Source organism: Opisthocomus hoazin, chromosome 3, assembly GCF_030867145.1.
Source record: "Opisthocomus hoazin isolate bOpiHoa1 chromosome 3, bOpiHoa1.hap1, whole genome shotgun sequence".
Taxonomy (NCBI): Eukaryota; Metazoa; Chordata; class Aves; order Opisthocomiformes; family Opisthocomidae; genus Opisthocomus; species Opisthocomus hoazin.
The window spans coordinates 53,904,763-53,931,513 of NC_134416.1; the positions used below are offsets into that span (position 1 = coordinate 53,904,763).

At 40.7% G+C, this 26,751-nt stretch overlaps 1 protein-coding gene across 9 annotated transcripts in view; it reads left to right on the plus strand.

The window, feature by feature from the left end:
- The window catches only part of ZNF521 (zinc finger protein 521), a 232,885-nt gene that overhangs the window by 21,220 nt on the left and 184,914 nt on the right, over positions 1-26,751 (plus strand). For all 9 annotated transcript variants that reach the window (XM_075416293.1, XM_075416301.1, XM_075416295.1 and 6 more), the window contains one exon: positions 3,021-3,200. In XM_075416293.1, the coding sequence (XP_075272408.1) occupies positions 3,021-3,200 (180 nt within the window). The remainder of the gene's footprint in view (positions 1-3,020; positions 3,201-26,751) is intronic.

Consider the following 26,751-nt stretch of genomic DNA (forward strand, 5'->3'; position numbering starts at 1 on the left):
TAGCTCAAATAAGGCAGCTTATCCTCAGTTTAAGTAACCATGTAAGGTTAGACCAGCTCTTGATGGAAGATATTTGTTGTTGTAACAAAAAAGCTATCAATTCACAAAGCATCCAAATGATATTTTCTCTCTTTAAGTATTTTTTTATTTTGGTGGTGACATCTATTCATGGAAGCACATCACAGTGGAAATGCATTCATTGACAGGGTCTGAGACTGCCAGAACTCATTTCACAAAGCTGTTGTAGGCTAAACTCGAACCTAGGTCCCAGAGGGTCCCACTTAAGTGTTGACCTAAAAACAAATGTGCCAGTTGGCTAGAGCATGTATTCGAAAGTTGCGGCAGAAGGGAATAAGCTTGACTGACTTCTGTCCCTGTAGAGTTTATATCTGCAAATGCAGAAGGAGAAGCAAAACATTTATTAGTCTTAAAATGATTCTAATTTTAATAACTGGTCTCTAAGTAGGAAGCTTTAAATTGAGCGATTCTTTAGGCTTTTGTGCACTAAGGGGTGCATGTGTGCATACGTGTGTGCGTATTGCTGAATTCCTGTAAGGTGCAAGTGTTTCTGAATAACAAGTCCTGAGAATTCCCTCCCCTCCCTTTTCTTTCCTTCAGCATTGTACTTAAAGCAGAGTCAGACACTGCCCTTGTTTTAAAACAAACAGGTCTGTAAACTTTACGTGCAGCATTTAAATACTCAAGTTAAAATTCAGACCCAGTGCCCACATTTCCCTGAGTGCTGTCAGTTTCATGAGATGAAACTGTGAGCTTGAGCTGAACAACGAATAGTATGAGATGTGCACATGCTGCCTTCCAACAAGTGTTTAATGATGTTGGGGTCAGTTTGCATCAGCTGAGACAATTATTTCTTTTACTGAACTGCTTATAACCTGGTGATCTCCTAACTACTTTTATTAATCATGCCAAATACCTTGAAAAATGAAGTGACAATAGGAGTTAATAGATTCAGAGCATTCAACAATGGCTAAAATGCCGTGAAGTCCTTTTATTTAATTAGCATTCCTTTTTGGCGTGTAAATTTGCAGACTACTCCTCTGTTTGGAAGTAGCTGCCCAAGTTGAAGTTTTCACTCTTGAAAGAACCTCGTGAATGTAATTTGTCGTACAACGATTGCACTCAGTGTATACAAACAGGGCTTTTGCACAGCAAATATATTTTTTGCCTTCAGATTATGTCTTTTATTTTTTAAAATTAATCTGATTTCACTCTGTAATATAATTCCCTTAAAAATAAATGCTGCTCTTTACCCTATCAAAGAAATTCCTCGGTTTTGGTCACGAGCGACATAGCATGAGGGACCCTTCCTGAAATGGGTCATTTCCAGTTTCTGCTTGTGGGTCCATCTGTGTTTGAACAGTTGAAGGGCAGGGTGCAGCAGGGTGGTGGACAGAAGGATGTAGAAAGATGATGAGAGCCCTGACCTTCGCTGTGAGCAGCAAGAGCGCCCGCGCTCTGTGCACAGTGGCAAATACAGGGATAGCTGTGCCTGCGTCCCGGTAGGGTGCAGAGAGAGGCTTTAAGAGTGGTTTAAAGCAGAATCACGGTCCTCCTCCTCACCCCTTCCCCGTTCTAATGTGAACTTTGTGTTAGCATGTTTTAGTTTCTCTCCTTGCAGGTAATTGTGCATGATCCTAATCAATTACAACGCTAAATGAAGTGGGTTCACAGATAGCGTCTCTGTGTTGCTGTGGTAAAGAACCCTACTCCGGTTAGTCAGCCGCTTGGCTAAAGAGCGTAACAGCTTAAAACGTACTTGCACAATCTCCTGTTATTATGTGAGTTTGTCCTTGTTTTCTAAAATGACTTATTTCAGTCTCAGCTCTCTCAAATATCGAAAAGGAAAGATGAGGCAGCCAAAGCAGAAAAAAGTGGTGAAACACTTGCATTCCTTTTGCTGGAATGTACACAACCATTTTTCTTCTGCATTTCACTTGTTGTCCTGTGGTTCCCAAGGAAAAACAAAGTTAAGTGCCAGCTTGCTTTATTAGGGAAGACAGATTGTTTTGTTTCTGTCTTTTGAAGGAAGCTTTTAGTAAAGTGGGCAAAAAGTCAGGAGTAATTAAAGCGACTCTGCTCCTCCTCCTCCTCAGAGGTGGAGTTCTAGACTTCACATTATCTCACTGTGCTGGTCATCTGCAGAACCGCAGTAGTGCAGCAAGCCATGTGGCTTTTCTGCACATAGGGGATGGTGGTGAGACCGCACTTTGCTTCCAGTTTAGAAGCTTCCACTGGGCTCAGGACTGCTGCTCTGAGGCTAGAGCTGTCCTGCTATCCCCAAAATGCTTGTTAACGTGTCAAACAGACAAAGCGTTCCTTGTGCACTATTTAGGTTTTACAATAGTTAGTTTCCAGTTGTCCATGGTCTGGCAAATACAGGAACTTTATCAGATTTGCCTGAAGTCATACACAAGTTCAAAGCATGTGTAGCATTTTGATCCAGGGTATAATCTTTCCAGGGCTTTGTTTGTGTCAAATAGTGTGGTGATGGTGTATTGGAGTGGATTGTAAAATCAAGATTAATTTCATGTTTATGTAAATCAAATTTGTTAGTCTCTTAATTCTGGTAATTTCCTGTGAAACGCTGTAGTTAACAGTGAAAAGAAGTTCCTGTGCACTGATTGATTTGATTTTTCTTTTCATTGAAAACTAATTGCATAGGTAGTTTACCCTTTCTTACAATGATCAAAGCAGCTTCAATAGCTGTGATAAAATCGACAAACCTAACATTGAAGCACGGAAGAATTGCTGGAGTAAGAAATGGAGCTGCATTTGTGGAAGTAAAAGGGAATTTCTCCTTTCATTGAGATTAGAAAAAAATGAAGGGAAAATCCTCCTTTGCTTATTTAGCAATAAAATCTACAGTGTGCTGCAGGCTCATGCTAAATATGTTTCTTCTCATCATTACCACAAGAACCTATCTTGATTTTTTTTTTTTTTTTTCTTTTTAAAGGTTCTCTTCTTAGATGCCTGACGTCACGGTCTTGATTTTTTTTCAGACCCTAACTGTAAACTAGAAGACAAGGCAGAAGATGGAGAAGTGCTAGACTGTAAGAAAAGGCCGGATGAAGGGGAGGAGTTAGAAGAAGAAGCTGTGCACAGCTGTGACAGCTGCCTCCAGGTGTTTGAGTCGCTGAGCGATATCACAGAACACAAGATTAATCAATGTCAACTGACAGGTAAACAATACTTATCACTTTTGGCTTCTTGCACTGTTCTATTTTTGATTCCCATCCTCTGCTTCTGATCTCCTTCCTCCTTTCTCAGTAATTTTACTCCTGCACTTGAATGCTTGGGTGAGACCTTTGTAAACAGATTCCGGGACAGGATCGTACCGTGAATGGGGCGCTAAATTTCCTTCATTCTGAAGGATGTATGGATAATTACTGCATTGCCACTATATTTAGTGTTCATTAGCTGTCAGTGCCTGACTGCTGCGTGTCTTTTCTAGATTCATACTCTACAGCTTTCCATACTTTGCTTATACACATATTTTCCTAAGTCACTTGTGAATGCAGAGGATGTTTGTAAGTGGGGTTTTGGTGCAGCCACATAATGAATGACTTTGCATGATGGCATGTTGCAGATCTGTGCTGAATGTTGCGTTAGCCTAATCTGTTAACTACAAATGACTGTACAGTGAGCAGTAACTGAAAGTTGAGAGGAATGAAGCAAATTATTAGAGGAGAAAATAAAATCTCAGCTTCAGTCAAGGAGCAAAACTGAGAGCTGATCACATACTACTGAACTGAGCAGAGCTGGGCGGAAGGACCTGTAGCCAACTCAGGTTGCTCTTTGAAATGATTGTAGACAGCCCCCTTGCCTAGGAAACCACATGAAATCTGCTGAAGCAGTTTTGCCTTTTAGTAGGTCTTTTGATGGTATGCACTGGAGATCCAAGTAGACTCAGTACCAACAGACGGGCATTTTAATTTTTAATTAGAGAGTACTTCAGTTTTAACCTCTACAGTGTAAAATATATTTATTGTGCAGCGCAGTTATGTTAAAAACCTTTCTTTATTATGACTTTGTAAACAAGGAAAGCCATCATTCCTGGTTGAGAATGCTTTTAGAAAGTGTGTGTGTGCTAGTGTTTGGAGAGCTTTCTGAGTTGTTTTTGGTTCCTGTAGATCCATAGGCTAAGTTCTGGCAGCATGACAAAAAAGTCAAGCAGGAGTGCTGCTCTTGAAGACGAAGTGTGAGCAGAAGAGGAATAAGTGGGCAGGAACAGAAGGAAAGATGAGAAAGTAAAGTGAATTTGTCAGATGGTTTTAATCCCAACTTCAAATTATGGAAGATGAAAATCTGCTGCAGCAAGAAACATTTACTTTTATTAATACTTTACTTTGCCTTTTCTTGCCTGTAAAATATTTTGCTGACTTCAGATACCGTCAGTTCTGCCATTCACTAATCACTCCTACAAACTTCTGGAATGTACTTGTCTATATTGCTCATGATTTCTGGCGGTGTGGATGTTCTCTGTTGAGTTTAAAAAACTTAATGTTTTTCTTTCCTTTTCTTCATACCTCTCTTCTTTCTTTTGCTCATTCTACGTTGAAAAATTAGTGGCTTTAGCTTGTCTCTTCCTTCCCTCTCCCAGAAGGCATTCCCCCTGACACGATACTCTGGATCTCCACTTTACTTCCTCAGATCCCATTTATTCATCCTGATTTTTTCACCTTGATCTGATATGGCTGTTTCTCTATTCTGGTTAGTTAGTTGCTGCCCCTCTCCCCACTTCTAGCAAGTCGTTTCTCCACTTTAAAGCTGCAAGCAGAGTGCACTAAACAATGCTGGCACAGTTGCGTTGAGAAACTGAAGAAAAGCAGGTGGGGAAACAGTAAGTAGGAAGTGTGCAGAGCACTGCTTTTGGACACAGCAGTTCTTGCTCAGAGTTGTGTTGCTAAATGAGAGTGAAAGAAGGACGCTGGATTAGTCAATTTGGCATGCATGTGTAAAGGCAGGTAGACATGGATGATGTCAGGGGATGGGGGAATGAAAATGAATCTTGAAGGAAGTTGTTTAAGTTTCTAAAAATACCTTTGCCTTTCTTTCAAGGAAACTTGTGATAGTGAATGGGTGGAGATCGGACTGTTTGAAAGCTAATGAAGTGAACAAAAACCTAAACCGCACATCCTTCTGGGCTACCAAGTTGACCAAAAGCCAACTGTCCTCTGTTTCTAAATATAAATGAGCAAAATATACCCTTAAATTGAGAGAGAGGCCTGGATAGAATAGCCAGAGTCAAGGATTACTTCTTTCTCCAGCAAAAAAAAAGCACAACAGGTGGTTAGTGAGGTGAATTCAATGCAGGGTCCTAAGCTGCATGTATGGCCTAACACTAAGGATACAACACTTAAGAAAACCTCACCGGTTTATGTTATTTTTAGTTAATCTGTGACAAACAGTTGACAGAAAAGTAGCTTACTTTTCTTTTCTGAAGTACAATATACTTTTGACAAAAGTAAAGTTTGCTTTTAGCATTTTAGGCAAGCTCCCTGTACTCTTGCCTTTCTCTTGGACTTCCACCAGTGCCTTTGGATGCCACGCCCAGATTCAAAGTTTTCAAAAGAAGTGTTACCTTGGCGGGGTGGTTGCACCTTCCTTTCTCATCACACTCTTCTGATGCCACAGGGTGTTACATATTTGCTCTGGTTGTCTCCTTTTGGAGGAGTCCCAGTGACACTAATAGACACCCTAAGATATTTGTCTGTCACGAAGTTGTTAATGAAAGGCAAGAGGTTTACCAGAACTGAATTTTTTCTGCTATATTCTGTTCTTTGGGTCAACTGTGTTCTCTCTGGAGCAGGGCAGAGTGTATCATGAATTCTGATGTACGGTCTTTCCAATCTGGGCCTCATCTCAGGTACTAAAGACTTACCTAAGTTGTCCATTATGTGAAAGTGCCAGCCTCTGAAGTTCACATTTGAACTCTGAAGCCCTCCAAACCCTGATTTTTCAGATGACTGAGCCAGCTGCAGCTTGTCTGGATTTTACTGAGCTTTGGAGGTGCTCTTTGAGATGCACAGGGAGCTGCGCTGCAAGTATTTATGAACTGTGCATGTTGACCCAGCTGTAGGGTCATTTTCCGTACAGTGATGCTGGGTAAAATCAACAATTTCTTTGGTGGAACAAACAGGATGGTAAAACAATGGCTTAAGACAACCCTTTAGTAAAACCCTGAGTACGAAATATGAGAGTTGACTGTCATAGTGTCTTGACTGCCCCTAATACTACCAACCTTGTAATGTGCTAGAGAAAGGGGCTTGCTGCTGTAGGTTCTCAAATTGATACCGAGCCTTCTAGTTTTTGCATTTGAAAATGTTAGATGTGTTCTTCTGAAGCTTTGACACTTCAGTGGAAGGAATAAAATTGTTTTATTGAATCTTCATTCTGCACTCTCAACCAGAGACAGAAATGGGGAGAGGGGAGCTACTTTATTAAGCAGCGGTCCCAATCTCTCAGTGTCAGTCACCCCCACCTATTCAGAGGATAGTGGAACAGGAGAGTTACTTACAACTCTGTGAGATTTAGCTCTCAGGATCTTGAAATGCTGTTCTCTTGCAGATTTTTTCAAAGGAGAAGAAAAAAGTTCTCCCCAACTGGTTCCTTCCTGTAATCTGTTGTTTGAAATGAACTCGTGTTCTTTTTCTGGAGGAGGGCATAGCTGCTCTTTTATCCTAATGTGTACGCTATTGATCTTTTCAATTTGGGTCTGATCCAATATCCATTGAAGTCAATGAAAAGATTCCCATTGACTTCAGTGGAGGAAGGAGCAGGCCCTGCATGAGCTATTTAGTAAAATTTTTTGCTACCATCTGAAATTCTTGTACTGAAGCTTTCTCTGAAAAGGTGATGATTTATTTATGTTAATTGCTGACAATTCCTGTGATGTTTGTGGAATACAGATAATGGAAAAACGGGGAAAAAAGTAAAAAAAATTCTTTGCAATACTTGTAACCACAGGCAGATAAGATGCTGAACTGTATTAATTCAGTCATTACAAAGGATTGGCAATAAAAATATGGATTTAATAGTGTTTCTCTCCAATGTTACTGCTTTTCTTACTCTACCCTTCCTATAGCATTTCCATTGAATAACTCATTCGCTACTTACACGTTGTCATCCTCAAAGTTATGTATGTAAGTAAAGGATCCGATTAGCATGGCTATGAACCTGATGTCCTTCTAGTATATGTCAGTTTAGATCTCACTGTAGGAACATGCATGCAGGATCAAATGTGGCACACTACTGATAAACCCTCAACTGCACCTTCTCTTCTTCTGCCAACAGGAAAAGAAACTTAACCTTTCACAGTGCTGCTATATATGCTGTTGGCGGGGCACAATTTGTCAGGCACTCCCTAATCTTCTCTTGCTTGATTTATAATCTCTTCTCCCTGCACAGTGCTTTGTGCTGTTTATTTCACCTTTCAGTCCAAACCCTCAGGAATTGTACTCTTATGAAGTCTTACTCATGTATGTGAGAACTGCCTCTCTGCTGGCTAGCTCTGTGTTCAGAGGCATTCGGCACAATCTTGGTCCACTTCAAGATCCTGTAGGTTGCTTTGACATCAGAAGTCTCAGTCATAACCAGAGTAATACTAGAAAAAGGAGCATCCTATGGTGCTGCCTTGCCTGCAGTCACCCATGCAGTGAACATGCCAGTCTAGCTGGCTGAGTTGTCAAATAATTCAGCAGCAGTGGAGGTGCTGGTACACAAGACTGCCATCCTCCACCTGAGTGTCAGTAGACATAGTGCATTGTAAATGACTTCCTTGCTAGCCCTATTGGCGTCATAGGCTGTAAAACTTGTCTGAAAGCAGGCTACTGAGTCATATGCAGTCCTAGCTTGAAGGCTAAGGGTGTTCTGAGGTAAAAGACATGAGCTATTTCTCCATTGGGGATACTTATTTTACCTTTAGGTGATTAGGTAGACTTGAAGTTTTATGCTTTGGGCTCTAGCTTAGTGCTAGAGCTTTGACACCATGAGTATGTCAGGTAGAACTGAGAGCCATTCACATTATCCCCTAAGTTGTTTCTGATGTTGAAAAGGTTATTTGCTATAGCTGTGTGTCCCCTGCCAATGAGGAGATGCAGTCTTACTCTCTAGCCCTGCTCAGAGATTCCTTTCACATACCATCTGAAAATAACTCCAGCGGATATATTGGAGACCAGTTGTTTTGAGTGCTGCTCTCCATCAGCACTGGAGTGTCGCTAGGCTGGGTGATATCACTTCTAGCTATGTCAGTATTTCTGTGGTTCCAGTTATGACCATGATTAATTTTCATGGATATCAGCCTCCTGTGGGATTGAGAAACACCTTCTTGCATGTCTAGAAGTAAGAGGTTGTGCTACCTAACAGCTTCACAGACAGCATGCACCACGAGTGATCATGGACTTACCAAATGCGAGGTAATAGAGATTCCACTATAATGGTTTCCTTCTCTTGCCTCTTTTCTCTTCTTCCTAGTGCCCAGGAATCTTTCATCTTTCTGAATGAGTTGGTAATGTCAGGACCATCTCCTTCACTAGAAGACTTGAATACTTTACAGGGGATTTTGTCCTAAAGGATGTATGCTGTGCACAGTGAGATGACAAGATAACTCTTGTGAGCACTTGGTGTTGTTATGCTTTGATATCCTAGCTAGAATTACTCTTCTTGCTAGCAAAAGAATCCTAAAGCTGGCCAAATATTTTGCAGATTTTGCCATTGTTTTTTTCAGTTTCCACTATCTGTGTGGAGCAAGGATACATGGCAAGGGTCCTTGGTCATTTCTGCAGTACAGTGAAAAATCTGAGCTTGATAAAAGTGCTTCTGAGGTCAAGGACCTTGAGAAGTGAAATCTATGATGCACCAAAAGCATATTCATCTGCCTCATTGCAGTTAGTGGCACACTGCCAAGCACTGTTTGCCGAGTACAGTTACTTCACTTGAGAGAGTCCCCCTGTTTCTCTTGAGAATTCCTGCACCAAGGACTGCATATGGATTTTACATTTAGCAGTTATTGAATAAAAGACAAACTGTGCTTGGACTGGGGGCTTGAGCTTAGGACTCTCTTTCCTTAGAGGGTTTCCCAGTTGCCATACTACAGAGACATGCTTCTACTTTTCCATTTGCTTTGGATCACAAACTTCTGACTTCTTTTCCATTAAGTTATATTCTGTTTGACTGACGCAGTGGAAAGCAGACCCTCTCATCCAGTTTCTTGTCCCAGCCAACATCCATGGTAGTTCAGTGTGCTTCTTTGAGTTTGCAAGTTGTGGACTCACATCCTTTAAGGATTATGTGGTGAAGAACCCATATCTGCAACTCCGTATCCATGATATTTGGGGAAAAGTGGGAATAAGGTGGTAGCTACAGCCTGTGTCTCCAAAGATCATAATTTTGAATTTAGAGAGCAGTGTAAAGCGTGTCAGTGGACTTTGATGGAAGATTTATATGTGTTACAGAATGGCCAAGGCCTGCTAAAATAGTAGCAATTTGGAGGATCCGTCATACAGAACTTCATGTGCAGAACTACATGCTCCTAGGGAGGATAGATGAGGATCTTGATAATTGCGTTCTTAGATTTTCATATCAAAATTCTGTATAAATACTTCTGTAGGTAGCTTGGTACTGCTGAGATGTGGAGGGAACTTGTATATGCTGGAGCTGAAGGCTGTGAAAGTAGGCTACGTAGCTTTATTGCTGTTCTTCAAAATCCCAGTACTTACCTTGAGAGACAGTAGATCCGTGATGAACAGCCAACATGGGCAAGGAGACATAAACTCCTCCCCCTTTTGCTTGGAAGCCATTGATCTCTGCTCTTGAGACTGTTAATCAGTCATAAAAACAGCAGATCTTCACCTCCTGGGTGTTTTAAAAGCAGCCTGTTGCACTTCCCAAGTTGTCTGTCGGTGACCCCTTGTAAGTGAAAGCAGCTGATGTCTGTATCATGGAACTGTTATTCTTGACTCGGGGAACCCCCATAATAAACCTGTTCATAAGCATTAACTGTAAATGCCAGAACACTTGTTCTGTTTGAAGATGGGAGAGGAAGCAAATGGTGGTGTCTTCCAAGGGGCTTTGAGTGCATCCTGTGTATCTTTCATGGATACTTTTTTCCTCAATTTTGCTTCCTAGTTTCCTCTTCTTCTAGCCTGATTTTCCATCACTACAAAAGACAGGTGATTCTTTTAGCACATGCTAGCTTTGGTTGGCTTATCTACTGTATGTGTCCACCAAGGGCTTTTTACACCATGTGAACCTGAACTGCCGACGTAATGGCAAGATGACGGGTGAGACCTGGTGTCCCCCACCCGGGGAGGAAGCTGCTGCCTCGCTGAGTACCATGGACAGAGACGCCTCCATGCTGGCCCAGAAGTCCTGGTCTGCAGTGGAAACCGTTCGACTAGAGACTCTGGTTCTCTCATTGACAATGGGGTTAGGCGTAGGCAGCCCCAGTGCAGGCCTTACCAGGCCTAGTTCTTGGTACAACTGTCTCTCAACTGATTAAATAATCTAGCATCATATACGGGGCTCTTAGGGCTCGTCTTACAGCAATCCATGCCTTACTGGGCAAGTGGAGTATGGCAGCAGAGTTTGGCCAAAGAGCTGTTACACATAGAAGGTATCCATTCCTGTCAGGAACATGAATTCAGTCATCCTGGGACTTGGGCCTTACACATTTGAACCATGCTTTTGATCACTTCTGCTCAAAGCTTCTTGAGTGAATACACTTTCACTGAAGACAAAAAGTGAATAGTGAGGACAACAGTACACTGTTTTACAGGTTAAAAGACCCCGTGTGCCTGTCATCCAGAGCCTGTTTTTCAGCATATACTCAGAGGTTTATGTAAACAATGTACCTTACTTGAGTGTCTTCTTCCTAAGTCATGCTCAGCAGTAGGACTTAGGGTCATAGTCCTAAGCCATACCAGAGGACATGTCTGTCTGGTGCTTTTTTACATAGGACTGTGAAAGCATCAATTAGACATACCTGACGTGCCATTGTGGGTGAGTGCAGTAGCATTAGGCTCTGGGAGGGACCGCGATAACATTATAAATAGTTCCTCTTCTGACTGTGGTATTTTGTGGTTACCAAGCTAGCTCTACGTCGTCATCCCTGTCTCCAAGCACTGACTAGCTTTTTCAGACTTAGTTCAAGTGCCTACCTGGCGTTCCATCGAGAACCTACCCTAGCTAGATCCAGAACTTTGCTTTATTACATTGACAGTCTGTTGCTCCATTTTTTTATAGCCAGTGCTGGGTGTTCTAAAGGTCAAGCCATTTCCTCACAGAGCATTTCCAAATGGGCAGTACAGGGTATCTCTCTGTGTTACCATTTGGCTCCTGTGTCTTTCCCATTTAATATTAACTTAGCTCTCCCAGTGCTTGAGTGACATCTCCCGCCTGTTTCAGAAAAGGGTCCAATTTCTGAGATCTGCCAGGTGATGACATGAGGTAATCCACTGACCTTTTTCAGGCTTTGTATAGAGGACGTAACTGCCAGAGTTCATTCCAGTTTTGGGAGAGCAGTACTATAATCTCTATTTGATCTATGCAGCTGAAATTCCTAATTCTCATTGTCCAAGGAAGATGGTTGCCTGCAGGGCAGAGAAGGGAGGGGGCAGCGGGAATCATCAACACTGGCACATATGTGAAGAAGAAAAAATAGTCATTACTTACCCTATGATAGCTATGCTGCTTCCAATTACAGTTGTAATCAATATGGATCCTGTGGCCAAGCTTGTCTTGCTTTTCACAGTCCTCAGTAATACAGACTTTGAATTGTAAAGCTGCTGCTGATACAGGGTCATAGCTACCCTGACCTTTACCCAGTACAATGGGAATTCATGTGTATGATTCTAATAGACACACTATTAAAAATAAAATAATGATTGTCTTGCATATATGCACATATATACACCTACAGTCTGTAATGACTACAGTGTTTCAGAGAATCAGCTACTGTAGAGTAAATACCTGTTGTTCATTACATGCTTCTATTTTACAGGAGTATTTTTATGTAACGTATTGTCAGTGTATTACAAAATGGGTCTTGTTGCCATGACAGATTAGTCTTTTAAGTGGTAATTTTTTAGCACCTTCTGAAATAATTTTCTTGAAATACTTGCTGTTTTTATTGTTGGTGCTTGCTTTAATTACCATTTAGAAATGAACGGAATGGGAGGTACAACAGATTATCATTACTTATATGTTCAGCAGTTAAATTCATAGCTTGAAAGCCAAATGTAACAAAATGCCCCACAGCTCTTCAACACTTTGCTTAATACAGTTGTAGAAGAACCTTAATTCATGTTTATACAATCAGCCGTAGAGTGTTAAGGCTTCCGGGTGATCTGGTGGTTCACTAACACACCACCTGTATGGGCTCAGTTTATCCTCTCAAGCAAGCATCATCTGGCGGGAGTAAAAAAACCTCTTTTTATGAAAAAAGAGAATTGTTGGAGGGGAAAGGTCCTTAAAGACATTCCAGTCCCTGCCTGGTCTTGGCATAATAACCTGTCTGAGACGGTTATAATATCAGTTCCATACTAGGAGTGTTAGTTAGAGGGAGTAGACTTAAGACAGAAAGAAAGCACATCTTAATTCACTCTGAGCTGCACCCTGTGCTTTTTGAGAAAGACATCTATTGTATTGAATATTCTGTTGTGTAAATCTGTGATGTTCAGCTAAAAATTTAGCCCTGGTGTGTTGCACCTATGGAAAACGCTGGAACCTGCAGTCACTTTTACTAAAGCTCCTCTGTTTTTTATAAGGCACCAGAAATGCCATTAATTCCAACTGTTCTTCCAAAATGACTGAGAGTTGAGGGAAACTCTTTCTTAATGTGAACCCTTAATATTCCTAATTTTATATCCCTGTACTTGTACTGAGAGGTCATAGTCCTTAGCTGGGGATATCACTTGTGAATGCTGTAGTGTAACTGAGATCTATGACCTCTTAATAAGCATCAGGAGAAAGAGATGGGGATCATTCTACAACATGCCCTGGGGGTACTTTCCCTTCAAGAAGGCAAGCTGGAACTGTTCAACTTTTTTCTTTCTTTCAGTTTTTTACCTTCAGGGGGAAATTGATCGATTTGGAGATGATTATTCCATAATCTCTGAATTTTTCTCTTCTACACTGCAGTGGGAACTCCTTGAAGTTTAAAGGGGTTGTGTCTCCTGTGTGCACTGTGGAATGAACCCAAGGAGTTAATGGGGACAGCAGTTCTGTCAGCACAGTTAGTGTAATAGTAGGCAAGTTTGGAACTGAAATACCAGGAGGGTCTGTGGACAGAAAAGGGTAAATTTGTTATTAAATTTGGCTGACTAAGCATGATCACTTCTCTCAATGGATTCTTCATTTGGGATTTATTTCTGGGGGGAAGAAATTGGGGTTTTCCCAGAAATGTGCATTTATTAAAGGTGTGGTAGAACAGAGAGGTATCGTGGTGAATTGAAGCAAACTAGAAAAGGTGAACTGTCAGTCGACTTCTAAAAAACTCAAATTTGACAAAGAGTATTAGACACAGATTTAATAAGAGCTTGAAATGCTGGACCTTTATCAGTGAAATTTTGGTTTAAGTTTAATCTTACTAATGTTATCAAAATCATGTTAAGTTTATACATGTACAAACAAAATGTTTTACTATTTTTGTCTGTAATATTTCTGGAGCCCATAAAATACAGGGAATTATTTTGCCTCTATGTAAACAAGAGAAGCATGCTTCCAGGACAGGGAATGAACTGGAGTGCTTCAAAATGTCTTTTGAAACAGAACCCTGCATGAGATAGTGCCATGGACTGGCACTCGGTCGATATGTATAATATATAGGAATTCATTTTAAATTTCATAAAAATACCTGTCACTGGTTTATTACCTCCCTCACCATGACCAGAACTGGTGTCTCTCTTTTGTTTTCCTTCTGGATCCCAGCAGGAAGTGCAGTCTGACGACTGAAGAAAGGTTGGCTGACTCATGCGGGGGAGGCTGGAGAAGGGTCAAGTTTTTCAAGTACTCTGCAAACCTTCTACCAGCTGTAAAAGCAAAGCATAGGGAAATGAAACGGCAGTTGCTAAATTACCTTTCTCTGACAAATGCAGGCTTCAGCATGAGAGCATAACAGATCAGTTTTACTGTTAACACATTAATTAATGTCAATAATTTTTCATATGTATATGTTTGTTTCTTATTGCCATTATCTGACTTCAGTACATGACCAGAAGTGATGCTTGGATTTTTGCAAGACACTGAGCGTGTTTGATCTTCCCCATAAATTTAGTTTCTAAGCAACACATCCTTTGTCCTGAACTATTTTAATATGTCAATAACCGTAGGTTTCTGCATGATTCTAATTATTCTTCTAAACTCCATTTGAAATACTTAAAACAGTTTTAATATTTGCTTTTTCTGTTGTGTTATGATTAGAATATTTGCATTACAGGACAATCTTTCCTTCACTAGGCATCTGTGTAGCCTGACTGGAGAATGTTTTTCAATTTGTGTCCATCAGTCTTGGCTGTAATCTTTGCTTCACTGAAACCGATGGAAATGTCCTTATTATGTTCAATGAGGGCAGGATTTCTACTAGTGTGTTCAAATTGTCATTCAATTGTATTATTGCTCTCAGGATTCTTCTCTGTGGCACTCAGATCTCTGCCTTTCCAACACTCTTTATCATTTCAAAATAGTCAGTGCTTAACAAACTTATTTCCAAATAGCACTTCCCAAACAACTGGCTCTGGCATTAACCCTATAGCTGCAAGCAGTTTCTCACAGCAGGTTAGTGTGATAGTAGAAAAGCATCCCCTGTCTGCCATGATACCAGGTGCTCTCAAAAGCAAAGGCTGAGAAAATGGAAGAATGCAGTTTATAGTACTAAAATTAGATTCTGCCTCTTTTGTGACCCTCTCCACCTGTCATTATCTTTGATTTTCTCTTGTTGTTTGGTATGCTTATTCTTGCTACTGAGGCTCTGCTTTTCTGTCCTTGTTATCTCTATACTTTCCATTCTCTTGCTGAGTGCTTCTGGAGGTGTGCTTGTATTTCTACTGCCTTTCCCACTATCAGCGGGTCAGGTATCCCTGCAGCTCTCCCTTTGGCTGAGAAGGGTGGAGATGATTTTCCCTAGCACTGGAGTATCCCATTGCTTCTCCCTGTCTGTTCTCCCTCCTTTTTCACTCTCCACTTTTCTTCTGGTGTTGCCTCTTTTTTGCCTCTAGGATCTCTAGAATAGTGCCGCTAGTCCTACTGGGTACTTCAGCAAGAACAGCAGACTGAAACTCACTCAATAAGCTTTGTTTCATTCTCCAGCCTCTGCTGGACTTGATGATGCTTTTTATAGGAACCAAGAACATAGATGCAGTCTCAGGTCCACAGCTCATTTTGTTATTTGCACAGTCATCCATTGCAACAGTCATTCTTTATTTGGTCACTTTTTGATCATTTTTATAAATGCTCCAGCTTTTATGTGGTGTTTCTTTAGGAATATACCATAGTGGATACCACTGAAAGTATCACAAGAAGTTCCCAAGTAGTAGGAGCATTTACTCCTCATAGCATGGGGCAAAAGAGTGTTTGATATTCCACAGAGCATATGTTTTTCTTTGTCTCAATGCAGGCACAGCTGGCCCTGATTTATTGTCGAGGGTAAGTTTGTGTGTACTGGGTTGGCTTCATGAGAGACTTACAGCCTTTTCTATTGCATTTCAGTTATTGGACAGTGTCTGAAGTACTTAAAAATTACTTGTGCAGTTCTCCTCTATGGGCACAGAAAGAGGCCCAACACAAATTAAAGGCTGAATTTTACCTATTGCAAAATTCATAGGCTTGGATACGAAATCAAAGAGAATCTCTGTATGGTATGAGTCCCACAGATTTTTTCATACAGTGTTTTTGAAACTGCACCTCAGTCAGTGGATCTGATGCTGCGAGGGTGGTAGAAGGGGCTAGCAGATGTAACTGATTAATAAATACATGTTCAGTGTGTCAGTATTGTTCTTTGCATGTGGGGCAAACCTTATATTTGATATGCCTTACCAATTGCACAATGCCTTTCATTCTCTGTGCTCCAAATCTTTTTTACAACTATTTATCTACGATACCATGAAATGTAGCCAGCTTTGCAGAAGACAGCAAAGACCCATGAGACATAGTAGGGGGAGACAGGAAACTCTGGCCAATAATAATGTGGCAAACCTCCTGCTCTTGTGAAAAATGCCACAGGATCTCTGCTGTCCACAAAAAGCAGATTGCAGTGCAACTTTTAATATGCGAGTGGGTGGATTATTCCACACATACATTACCAAAAAATGGCTGATGCTTTATTTTTCAGGTAAGTAGTACTTATGGGAGTTCCATATTTCAAAATGATATGACTTGTCTTTGTCACTCCTTTGTTTCAGAGGCAACTGACACCACAAGCTCTTTTACCATACACAGAGGGAGGCTGGCCCTGGTAACCCAGCCATAGCTGTAGAAACTGTCCACATGCGAGGGCAGTCAGTCCCACACGATTCTGAATCATGGGGTCAAGGATGCAGTTCAGGGTAGAGTTTAACCCTAAAGTCATATCCTGGCCCTCCCTTTTCTCCTTACCTCTGATCTCTGGGAGCTCTAGCACGATATTTTGATTTGTGAGCCTAGAGGGTTGACTGTGTGGCAGACACTTAAGGTAATTATGGGCTTACTTATACATTCTATTGTCAAATTACATAATTTTCGATAGAGGGCATAATATATGCCTTCTCATACACACTTGTTGAGGCTTGGGGTTCTGCCTCTCTTTAGATAGCTTAAAAATCAAATGACGTGTTGCAACAGACTCCAGTACAATTGTCATAAAATCACAGAACAGAATGGTCGGGGTTGAAAGGGACCTGTGTGGGTCACCTAGTCCAACCCCCCTGCCAAAGCAGGGTCACCTAGAGCAGCCTGCACAGCAGCTTGTCCAGGCAGGTCTTGAATATCTCCAGAGAAGGAAATACCACAACCCCTATGGGCAACCTGTTCCAGTGCTCCGTCACCCTCAGAGTGAAGAAGTTCTTCCTCATGTTCACATTCAGAACTTCCTATGCTTCAGTTTGTGCCCGTTGCCCCTTGACCTGTCATTGGGCACCACTGAGAAGAGTCTGGCCCCATCCTCCTGATGTCCACCCTTAAGATATTTATGGGCATTTATTACGTCACCTCTCAGCCTTCTCTTCTTCCGGCTAAATGATCCCAGCTCCCTCAGCCTTTCCTTGTTGGAGAGATGCTCCAGTCCCCTCATCATCTTTGTAGCCCTCCGCTGGACTCTCTCCAGTAGCTCCTCATCTTTCTTGAACTGGGGAGCCCAGAACTGGATGCAATGCATGCGGCATTCCTCCATTTCCTTCCATAACATTCTAGGAGGTACAAATAACAGGATGCTCTGTGGAAGAAAAGGTTGGATTTGAAATCTTTTACTGTATTATGTGGAATGTGTTTACTAAACTGTGAAAGCTATTAGAGATACAGGAAATGTTGTGTATTTAGGTAGTCAGTATGCTCTTAGTGAATTGAGACGTGGAATAATCATTCTTCCATCAGCCAAGTGTAGTAAATGTGGTTTGCAATCCAAATGTTATTTGCATAGTTTATAGGCTTGCCAGCTATTCTCTTAACAATGAAGTATATAGTCTTATCAAAACTACATGCCTGCTTCTGAGGAGGGAAAAGGGAAGAACAGAGAATGATGTCCTTTACTAACAAATGAAAAATAAATTAATTATTTTGCTGTTGACTAAAAATAAGTTTTGGTTACACTTTGCAATTGCATTTGGTGACACTAACTGAAGAAATTTTACTCTGAGTGTAAAAATGGTTCTTAACATTTCCTCTACTCCTGTGGAAGTGTCTTTTGTGGATGGAGAAGAGACACATTTTATTTTTCTATAAAAAGATGTTACAACTTTTGACTGTCTCTAAGTTGTTCACTATAGTATCCTCTTTCTCCTTCTTTCCTACACATTGCTTAAAATGCTGGATGAAAGATTCTTTTCTCTTACTGCTTCTCAATAAGCAGTTAAATTGGATTGAAAGAAGAGTCATTGTGAGGTAATTAGATTACATATTAGCTTTAGGGACATGGGTCCAATACAGAACTGCCTTTTGTATAATTGTGTTTGCCCATAAAGGTGTTGTATGTTAAAATTCAAATATAATTATGTTGTATGTTTTAGTTAGAAATGTGCTTTGTGATTAGCATTTTTGCCAGCATTTCATCTGTGAGAAACATCAACAATCTTCTTTTTTTTTCCTCAAGAAATGGTATATCATCTCCTGGACCCAAAAATTATCTATTTTTGTGTGTGGATTTCTAGCCTACACTGGTGAAATGCTTCTAAAATAATATGTGTAATGTTACATTGTTGTCTAAGTAAAGACTGTAGCATTCCCCTTTTCCAGACTTTATGAGCATAATCAGGCACAAAGTATTTTAAGAAACACTAAGCCTATCTGAGCAAAATGCCTCCAGGATCTCATACTTCTTCCTCTATTTCTATTTTTTTTAAAACATAGACCTGGCTCAGATTTATGTAGTTCATTTGAAGTTCATGCAGTGAGTGGATTAATCATTTAAAGACGGATAGCTAAATACAGTAACTTTACCTTAAAATTTGCAACTCCAAAACTGGTCTCATAAAATGAGTCCTCATATGTTCTTTGGCATGATTCTTCTGTACCCAGTCTGCACTGTTTTCTATGAGCTAAAGCAGGAAGGAGGAAAGAATAAAATTTCTATTTCCAGTCTAAGGCATGCTTGGTGGCTTGTTTCCTCCCTGATATTTAAAGTTAAATCCACTCACTAAGCCTACTTTCTTAGCATTACCAGAAGTATCACTGTTTTCTCTAAGCTGAGGAAGCATAAAGAAATTATTCCCAGACTGAAAGCCAGTAAACTTCAGACTAGAATTTACCTTCACAGATAAAGGTAAGTAATTTCACAGAATATTAACCTTCTCTGCATTGCCTCATTATTCAAGGCCGTGTCTTTCTAACTTCTTGCTTTCTCTCCCCACTTTTCATTTATTTTCTGAAGTTCTTACCTTCTTCCTTTCTGTATGACATTTGCTGACAACATGGAAGACTCTTGTGCTGGTGGAAAGGGAAATATGTAGCTGTGTGTTTGATCTGCTGCTTTTTAAAAATAATTTACGAGCAGTAAAAATCCGACATCAGCGACTAATGTTTCTCACTTTCAGGACTCTTGTGTTAGGATTATTTACTCTCCTTTCAGAAAATTCGTAAATGTAAGAACAGACATGGTTATTCAGTACAGATTTGAGGAACAAACTGGGGAAATTGTTCTACTGGATTGCCAACAAGAAAATTAATGGAAGCCATCACTCCCTCGTGAAGAAAATAGGTTTTAAAGTCCACTCATTTCTTCCATTGTTAAGCCATGAATAGATTTTAAGCTATTTAAAATTACTGATCTTGAAAAGCCAACCTACATGAAAGAGGTTCAGAGAGTACGTAGCTGAATGTGGAGGGGACCAGGTGAGAGCAGATGAGTTAGACGAATTACCATCACTTTTCATAAGTAATTACTTACAGGCAGAATACTCTGCTTCATGTAGGTAATTAGTAACTTCAGTGTTTTCATCCAGAGAAAGGCATACAGCTTTTTTTTTAATTATTATTTTAAACTTCCATTTTGCATTGACTGGTGAAGAAATACTGAGTGTGACTCTCTTAGATCCTGTCTGTCTGGGGTTTAGCTCCCAATGTGACAGTATCTTTTTGCCTTAGGCCTTTGATGTATTTATCCTTCTAGTGTCTCAGTAAGGTTAGGAAGATCTAAGGGTACTTAAAAATTTAAAAAAGAACTTAAGGTGAGATACACGTGCTTGCATCTGAAATTCTGATCCTGAAATGCTCTGCTCAGCTGTTACCTCCCCTAAAAGATACCTTTCAGGCGTCTTAATGGTCTCGTGTCTCAGCCTGAGCCCAGAAGTATTTCCAGAATGAAAAGCAGTAAACTTCAGACAGGATTTTAACTTTAGAGGCAAAGGTAAGCAATTTCACTGAATATTAACCTTCTCCACATTGCCTTGTTCTTTTGACCATCCCACAATCTAATGCTTTCCACTACTTCTCCCTGGCCATCACTGACAGAAACTTTTGCATATGAGGTGAAGTGGTATATCAGGGAATTCTTATTCAGGAATGCTTCACTTCCAAATTTGGGGCATTAAGATGCAAAGGTTATTTTAAAAGAAAAAGTAACACACACAAAAGATGTAATGATAACTCTGCCTTGCCTGTTCAGATTGTTCTTCAATAGCGTTTTGAGGTTCAAGTGCAGGAAAATGCTGCTGGAGATCCTCTGCTAGAGCTGTGAGGACTGGAGGATGTGAAGAGGTTCTTTGTTCCATGGTGTTGCATTTCTCACTATTCTTTGCCCTTTTCCCCTTGGCTTAGGTGAGAAATAGCATTCCAGGATGAAATTACTGGTACAAAGCAGCCCTACTAATTTTATTAGAATTGTAAGCTAGCCTTTTTTCTTATACTAGTTGTGCCAAGACAAGCAAGTCATGGTGCGTGCATACGCTACCAGTCACTCCTGCAACGGATTTCCATATAGCTGTAATAGTTCTGAAATTGTTTCCCTGTTGTCCTTTTCCCATGACAGATTGTACCATAGTATCTGGGATGCAAAGTGATTTCTTGTGACTGAATTTAGGCTTTGTGGAACCTGACTGGGAAGTAAGATCTGGAGGTACAAAACTTGTACCGACAGTGCTTTGCTACAAGGTTACTTATCGATTTGAACTACTGAGCCCTATGCATCAAAGCTTCTATTTCAGAAAACATTTTCTGGGAATCTTTCTCTATGAAAAAATACAGCAAGCCCTTAAACAAATTGCTGCTATTTATAGAATTGTGTTCAGAATTGTATGTTTTATCTGAGATCTCAAATACCTCTCTCTGCAACTCCAAAGTAAAGGATGAGGCTTTAAAGATTAGAGGGCAACATCTGTTAACTCTGGCTGTTTTGCATATCTATATACCATATGAATTTGTTCAAATTATTTTAAAATAGGTATGCATAAAAGTATACCCCACATTGAGTTTATAATGTGCTAGCCATTGAAATGAGATTATGACTTGCAAATGGATCTCCAGTCTAAGTGATCTTGCAGACATATAAAATAAGTTCTGTGGAAGAAATGAAAGGATGGCAAATCATGTAAGTATGGTGAAGTAGAGAACATGATTGCTAAAATCTTTAGTTGCTAAATAAATATCTCAATAGCTGAAAGGATACAGAGGTGCCCGAGACCCATGTCACTTTGTACTGAAAGCTAATACAACAGTCCTATGTTCCTCCACTATCATCACTGCTCCAGTTTGATTTATGGAACATGAAAGATTTCAATATTGGCATGAATAAATGTGACCAGACAGAGCATCAAACAGGACTGTATCTCTGTGCTTTTAAGTGATACTGAAAGCAGAACTAGCATCCAAAATGAGGGAATAGAACTCTGGATATCAGTGTAGTCACTTCAGCATACTCACACAAAGATTAACCTTTTCTCTCAAAGTAGCAGTTAGGTATTACTGTGGCAGCCTACTTCGGTCTTTTATTTGCTGTTACTTACTGGTGTTTGCTAGAGCAAGTGAAGAATACCTGAGGAAAAGACCTTTTTCTCAGTGTAATAATCAGATTAATTATTGAACCAACGCTGAATCTGTTCAGAAACTCTTAGTTCGTAACATGCATGTCTACTGAAGTAGAGGAAGGCTGAGCATAAGCAGCTAATGGACAGTCAGGCCCCTGCATTGCCTATGTTACCCAGAATTTTCTGTTGTGCTCTGGGTATCAGAAGGGAAGAGGGTGATGAAGGAGAAAAGCTTACTGCATAGGATGAAGTAGAATGGATCTCAGTGCAAAGATCTTTGCAGTAGTAAGCAGTAACTGTTTTATGTCTGTATTGTATGGTATAATGCCTGCAGAGGTAGTTTATCTCTCTAAGAGAGTTGTATTAACCTGGGAGCAAACAACTACTCTGTCTCAGGATACTGCTTCAGTTCCAGGGCTGGCAAGATCCCCAGTAACTTTGGTATTTTACGTTGCTTTAATGCACAGTGTGAATGTGCCAAGTCTGTGTATTTGATTTGCAAAGGACATAAATGTATTGGTTTCTGCTTAACTTGGTGGTTGATGTTGTGTGTTGTCTGCATAGCGTGACAGTCCTTTCATACGAATTTCTGTAGAAAACAGTAGTTTCACACCTGTATCCTCTGAGCTTGGCGGGTGCCTGAATCCAGGAGACAGAGGCTTTCAGTCACTGAAGGCAGAGGTGTGGTTAACTTCAAATGCATTGCTCAGCCTCTTGAATTTGTCTGTTCGCTATTTGCCTGCTGTAAGTTAAGGGAGCATACTCGTACCTTTCTGAACAGGGGAACAGAGTTCAGTCTTAGCAGTACTTCTGTGTGTCATACCCTCATTACAATCTGTTTCATTTTATATTCTATTTTTCCTTGTTAATTTGATCCTGTCAGTAGTTAAAACCAAGTAATTTGATCCAGAAATGATGTGAATCATCTATGGAGAATTGAAGCATACGGAAGTTTAACATGATAGAGAGACATGTCTTGCACCTGTTTTTCTGCACCGGTATACAGTGACCCTAGAGAAGTTAAACAAGGAATTTTCTTTTGAAAGAGAAGGCAGAAATTCTGCATGTTATTAAGGAGAAAAGAGCCTCGGGGAGGATCTTTCCATCACTGTGAGCTGACAAAATGCTCCAGAGCAGCACAGTCCACTTTTAGTGTCACGTTGAAGAATGGAGACACAGTTCAAGGGTGTTCTATTAGTATTGCCAACCCAAATTTCAAGTGTACATGTGATGGAAAGGACCCTGCTGTAGACAGCTAGCTCAGCTGCTGAGTGGTAGTAAATTGAGAATACTAACAGGTCTTCTATTGAGATCTTGTTAAAGAAAAGGCTCAAAAAATTCTTGAGGAAATTCAAGTCATTGATTTATTTATCATTATTTTTAAGCTGGAGCACACCGATTGTTTTTTAAATATAGAAAATGAAAACAAAAGAGAATAACCTGGTGAAGTATAGGCTCCGCTGCCATCTGTATTATTATCCTGTGCCTCACTCGGGTGGTGTTCACAGTTACCTGGACTACTCTCAGACTTATGCCTCGAGGATATCTACAGTGCTCATGAGACAGGGCTTTATAGAGCGGACTCACACAGCACTCTGCTTCAGAAATGAAGTGATTGCTGGCCAGGAGAAATGAAAAGGGAGCATTACATTACTTCCCATTGCAGATGTGATCTGAACCAACAAGCTACAACCTGCACCGACAAGAAAATTAGCCTTGCCACTGTATTTTAAGGGGGAAGAGCATTTTTGGGTAAGATGTAAGGCTCTTTCCCTTTGGAGGTGTGGGGAATTGCCATGTTATCAGAGACAGGGTGAAGAAGCTCTGGAGTGGGAAACCATAGAATGGTTCTAGTTAACAACTTTTTGAGTCATCCGTGTGTCGTGCATCAAACTTGCCTTTTGTCTGTCTGAAAACAGAATAAACAAAGGAGACGGTCCCCTACATAGTTCTTCTCAGTGAAGTAGATAATCTTGGTTCACTGAGCAGAATATAAAAACGAGTTATTCTCGATGGCATATGCCATAATGAATGCTTGATTTTGAGCATCTGAGGAGTACATGCCCCCCCTCAAAGCCACACTGTCTGAGTATGACACCTGCAGCTTCCATGACCAATGAGGCTGAGAAAAATGTTTGAAGGGAGGAAATCGTGATGGCACATCAAGGTAGGCATTTATAGAGTGTCATGACAAAAAGCCCTATGTGAGAACAAATAAATACAGGAGCTTGTTTTTTCAATTTATAAAACTGTGTTTTCCAGGGATTATAAAAATGGGAGCAGTAATTAGGACCAGTATGCAAATGCTATTTAAACTCTCCACAATTATTCCCTACCTCAACTGTCGCTTTCTTCCCCCTTTTCTTTCCTCCTCTAGCACATTTCAGCCAAAACACAGCCCACACCAAACTGGCCCTGCAGCATCAAAGCTGACAGGTCTGAATTGTGATAAAATAAGGGAAACGGAATTCATGCAGCTGGAGATTTTACGGAGGGCACCTGCCAGCTTTTCAGGAGCTAACCAGAGGAGTGTCCTTTGAGTAAAGCACCTCAGGAAATCTGTCCTCTGTCATGTATAGGCCCCAGGTTAAGTAAGACTAGTGGATAGGAGCAGCACCGTAAGCTATGGCTGAAAGGAACCTGAGGGTCAAAGTGGATGAGAAAACACAGGGCAATGATGTTCCCTGTATAAAACCGTATTCAGTAATGGCATTTCTGCATCTTTCATCAGCTGAAGTTTTGAAGTGCTCTAAAGATGAAATTCTGTAGGAGAATATAAAGGCAATCTATACTTCAGTCCTCACTGAATCATGAGAGCCTCTGACTTCACACAAGAAGACTGTTTGGCCTTTAGCTTTTTCTGGATAGCCCAAAACGTAGAAACCCAGCAGGACCACAGCACACCACCACAGAGTTCAGGCATGTTTGCCCCTCTGGAAAGAGTCCGTGTGGTCTTTCTGTGCCTCTAGGAACTAATCGTGACTCACTGCCGGTATGCTGGATTGAGTCTTGAATGGGTCGTCTTCACCTAAATCTTGGTCCTGGCAAAACACATGAATCATTCAGTGTCATTGACAGAAACTGGAGGAATGGGAGTCTGCTGGCCATTTCTGCATGTACGCAGTCACCAGGAAGGGTGATGTCAGGAAACTGTGCGGCACCCCACAAGAAAGCACTCTGGAGTGAGCAAGCAGTAGTCATCTTAGGAGGAAAACAGTACATGGAGTCGCTCCATGACTCCATACATTATTTCCTCTGTGCCCATGGGACCACAGATGAGTCGGCAACAGTTCATGGTTTGTAGTAACAAAAGTAGCTGACAATTGTAACAAAATCAGTATGGATGCTTGGTTCTCATCCAGGGCCAGCGGGAGGTTCTCAACCAACAAAGCCAATGCAGTCTAGTCTATCAGGACATCTGTTGCTTATGAGGAGAGTGATGTAAACAAAGAACAGCCCTTTCTTCTCGTTTTATCTCCTCATTAACAATGTGATGCTTTGTGAACCATAAACATACAGTGTCTGTTAGTTACTGGCTTTGGTGCTGATTATACTGCTGTCAGATAGGAAATGTCCTCTTTTAAGATATTTGCAGCATTGTTGTGGTAATAAATATCAGGAGTGGACCTGCATCACTGAGGTGACCAAGTGTCTTATGGTATGATACCACTGATGTCTAGTTTTCACACTCTACCAACAGCATAATTTTGGAATATTTCCCTCACGCTGAAAGCTGTAAAGCCTGTAGTGAAAGACAATAAGCCACAACTATACTGTGCCAGAGGTAGACCACAGAGGAGACGGAGGCTGTCACCAATATGTCCTTGCAGGATCCAGGGTATTTTTAAAATAAAAATTCCAAAAGATCATGGGAAGCAGATGATGCTGTAGTGCAGAGGAATGGTGTCTCCCACTTGGCAGAACAATTCTGTGCCTGAACTCCATATTGTGTGATTGTTTTAGCCCAGTGGGTGTGGGGGAACACTGCCACCAGGCACCCGGGGTGAGAGAAGAGCTTCCCTCCCATATTTTATGCAGACTGTGGCCAATCTCCATTACTCTGTAATAAGATGAGGGAAAAACCTCGTAAGTCAAGGTGTGCATCAAAGAGAAGGATTAAATCCTGCTTGGTTCTGCCAGGTGACCCATTAAGTCCCTGAATCATGGAAAAGGATGGAGAGACAAACAAGAATGTCTCTTCTCAAGCCCCATCTCAGCTCTTGTGCCCAAGCACGAGGAAAGATCACATAATTTTCACCACCTCCCTTGCTCCGCCAGATGGATTGCAGCTAGATGAGCAGAGTAACACAGTCTTGGAGAAGGGTTTTATTGTTAGGAATTTATAGGAGATAGGACCAAATTGCCCTAGAGTTTCATTGTGATGTGGGACCTACCTTTTCACCAAATTCCTTTGAAAAATCCTATTTCTGTTGTATCATTCCCCTTTACTTGCCTTTGGTACCTGGGTTTTGCTGTGATTTACTTAGTAACTTGAAAGTGAACAGCACCATAATCTTTAGAGGGTTAAGTGTTACATTTGGTGTTTGTGTATGAGTCTGACCCCAGTAAGGCTTCTGCTCATACAAGAGGAGGGAGTACAACCTTGTCTCTGGCAGCCCTCAGGCAGTAGTTGGGATTTGTTCTAATTAATGGAGTCTCTAGTAGGAATTATTCTGCACTTCCCAAATACATAACCAATGAGTTCTTGTGTTAGTTCGCTGTTGTTTTAATAGGGCTTTCAAACATTTCCTCTAGGCTTTCAGAGGAGAAGTCATATCGAGTGCATTATTCAATATTTTAGGCTGTGCTCATCATTGCATTCTTTCTAATCAAAGCACCTTTTTGGTTATTGTGTATACTCATAAACTACAGACAGCATGCAGTACATAGATTTGGCTGCTTTTCCATAGCCACTCTGAAAATTGTAAGCAAAATTGCTTTTCATTTTGCCTGACAGCCAGTTTTAATTTTATTCATCATTTTATCAGATTATATAACATTTCTGTTGTCTGCATCTGTCTTCTGACTGCTTTCTTCTCCGTTCCTTTTTTCCCCCCATTATGTTTATGCTGAAAATATGAAAACAACA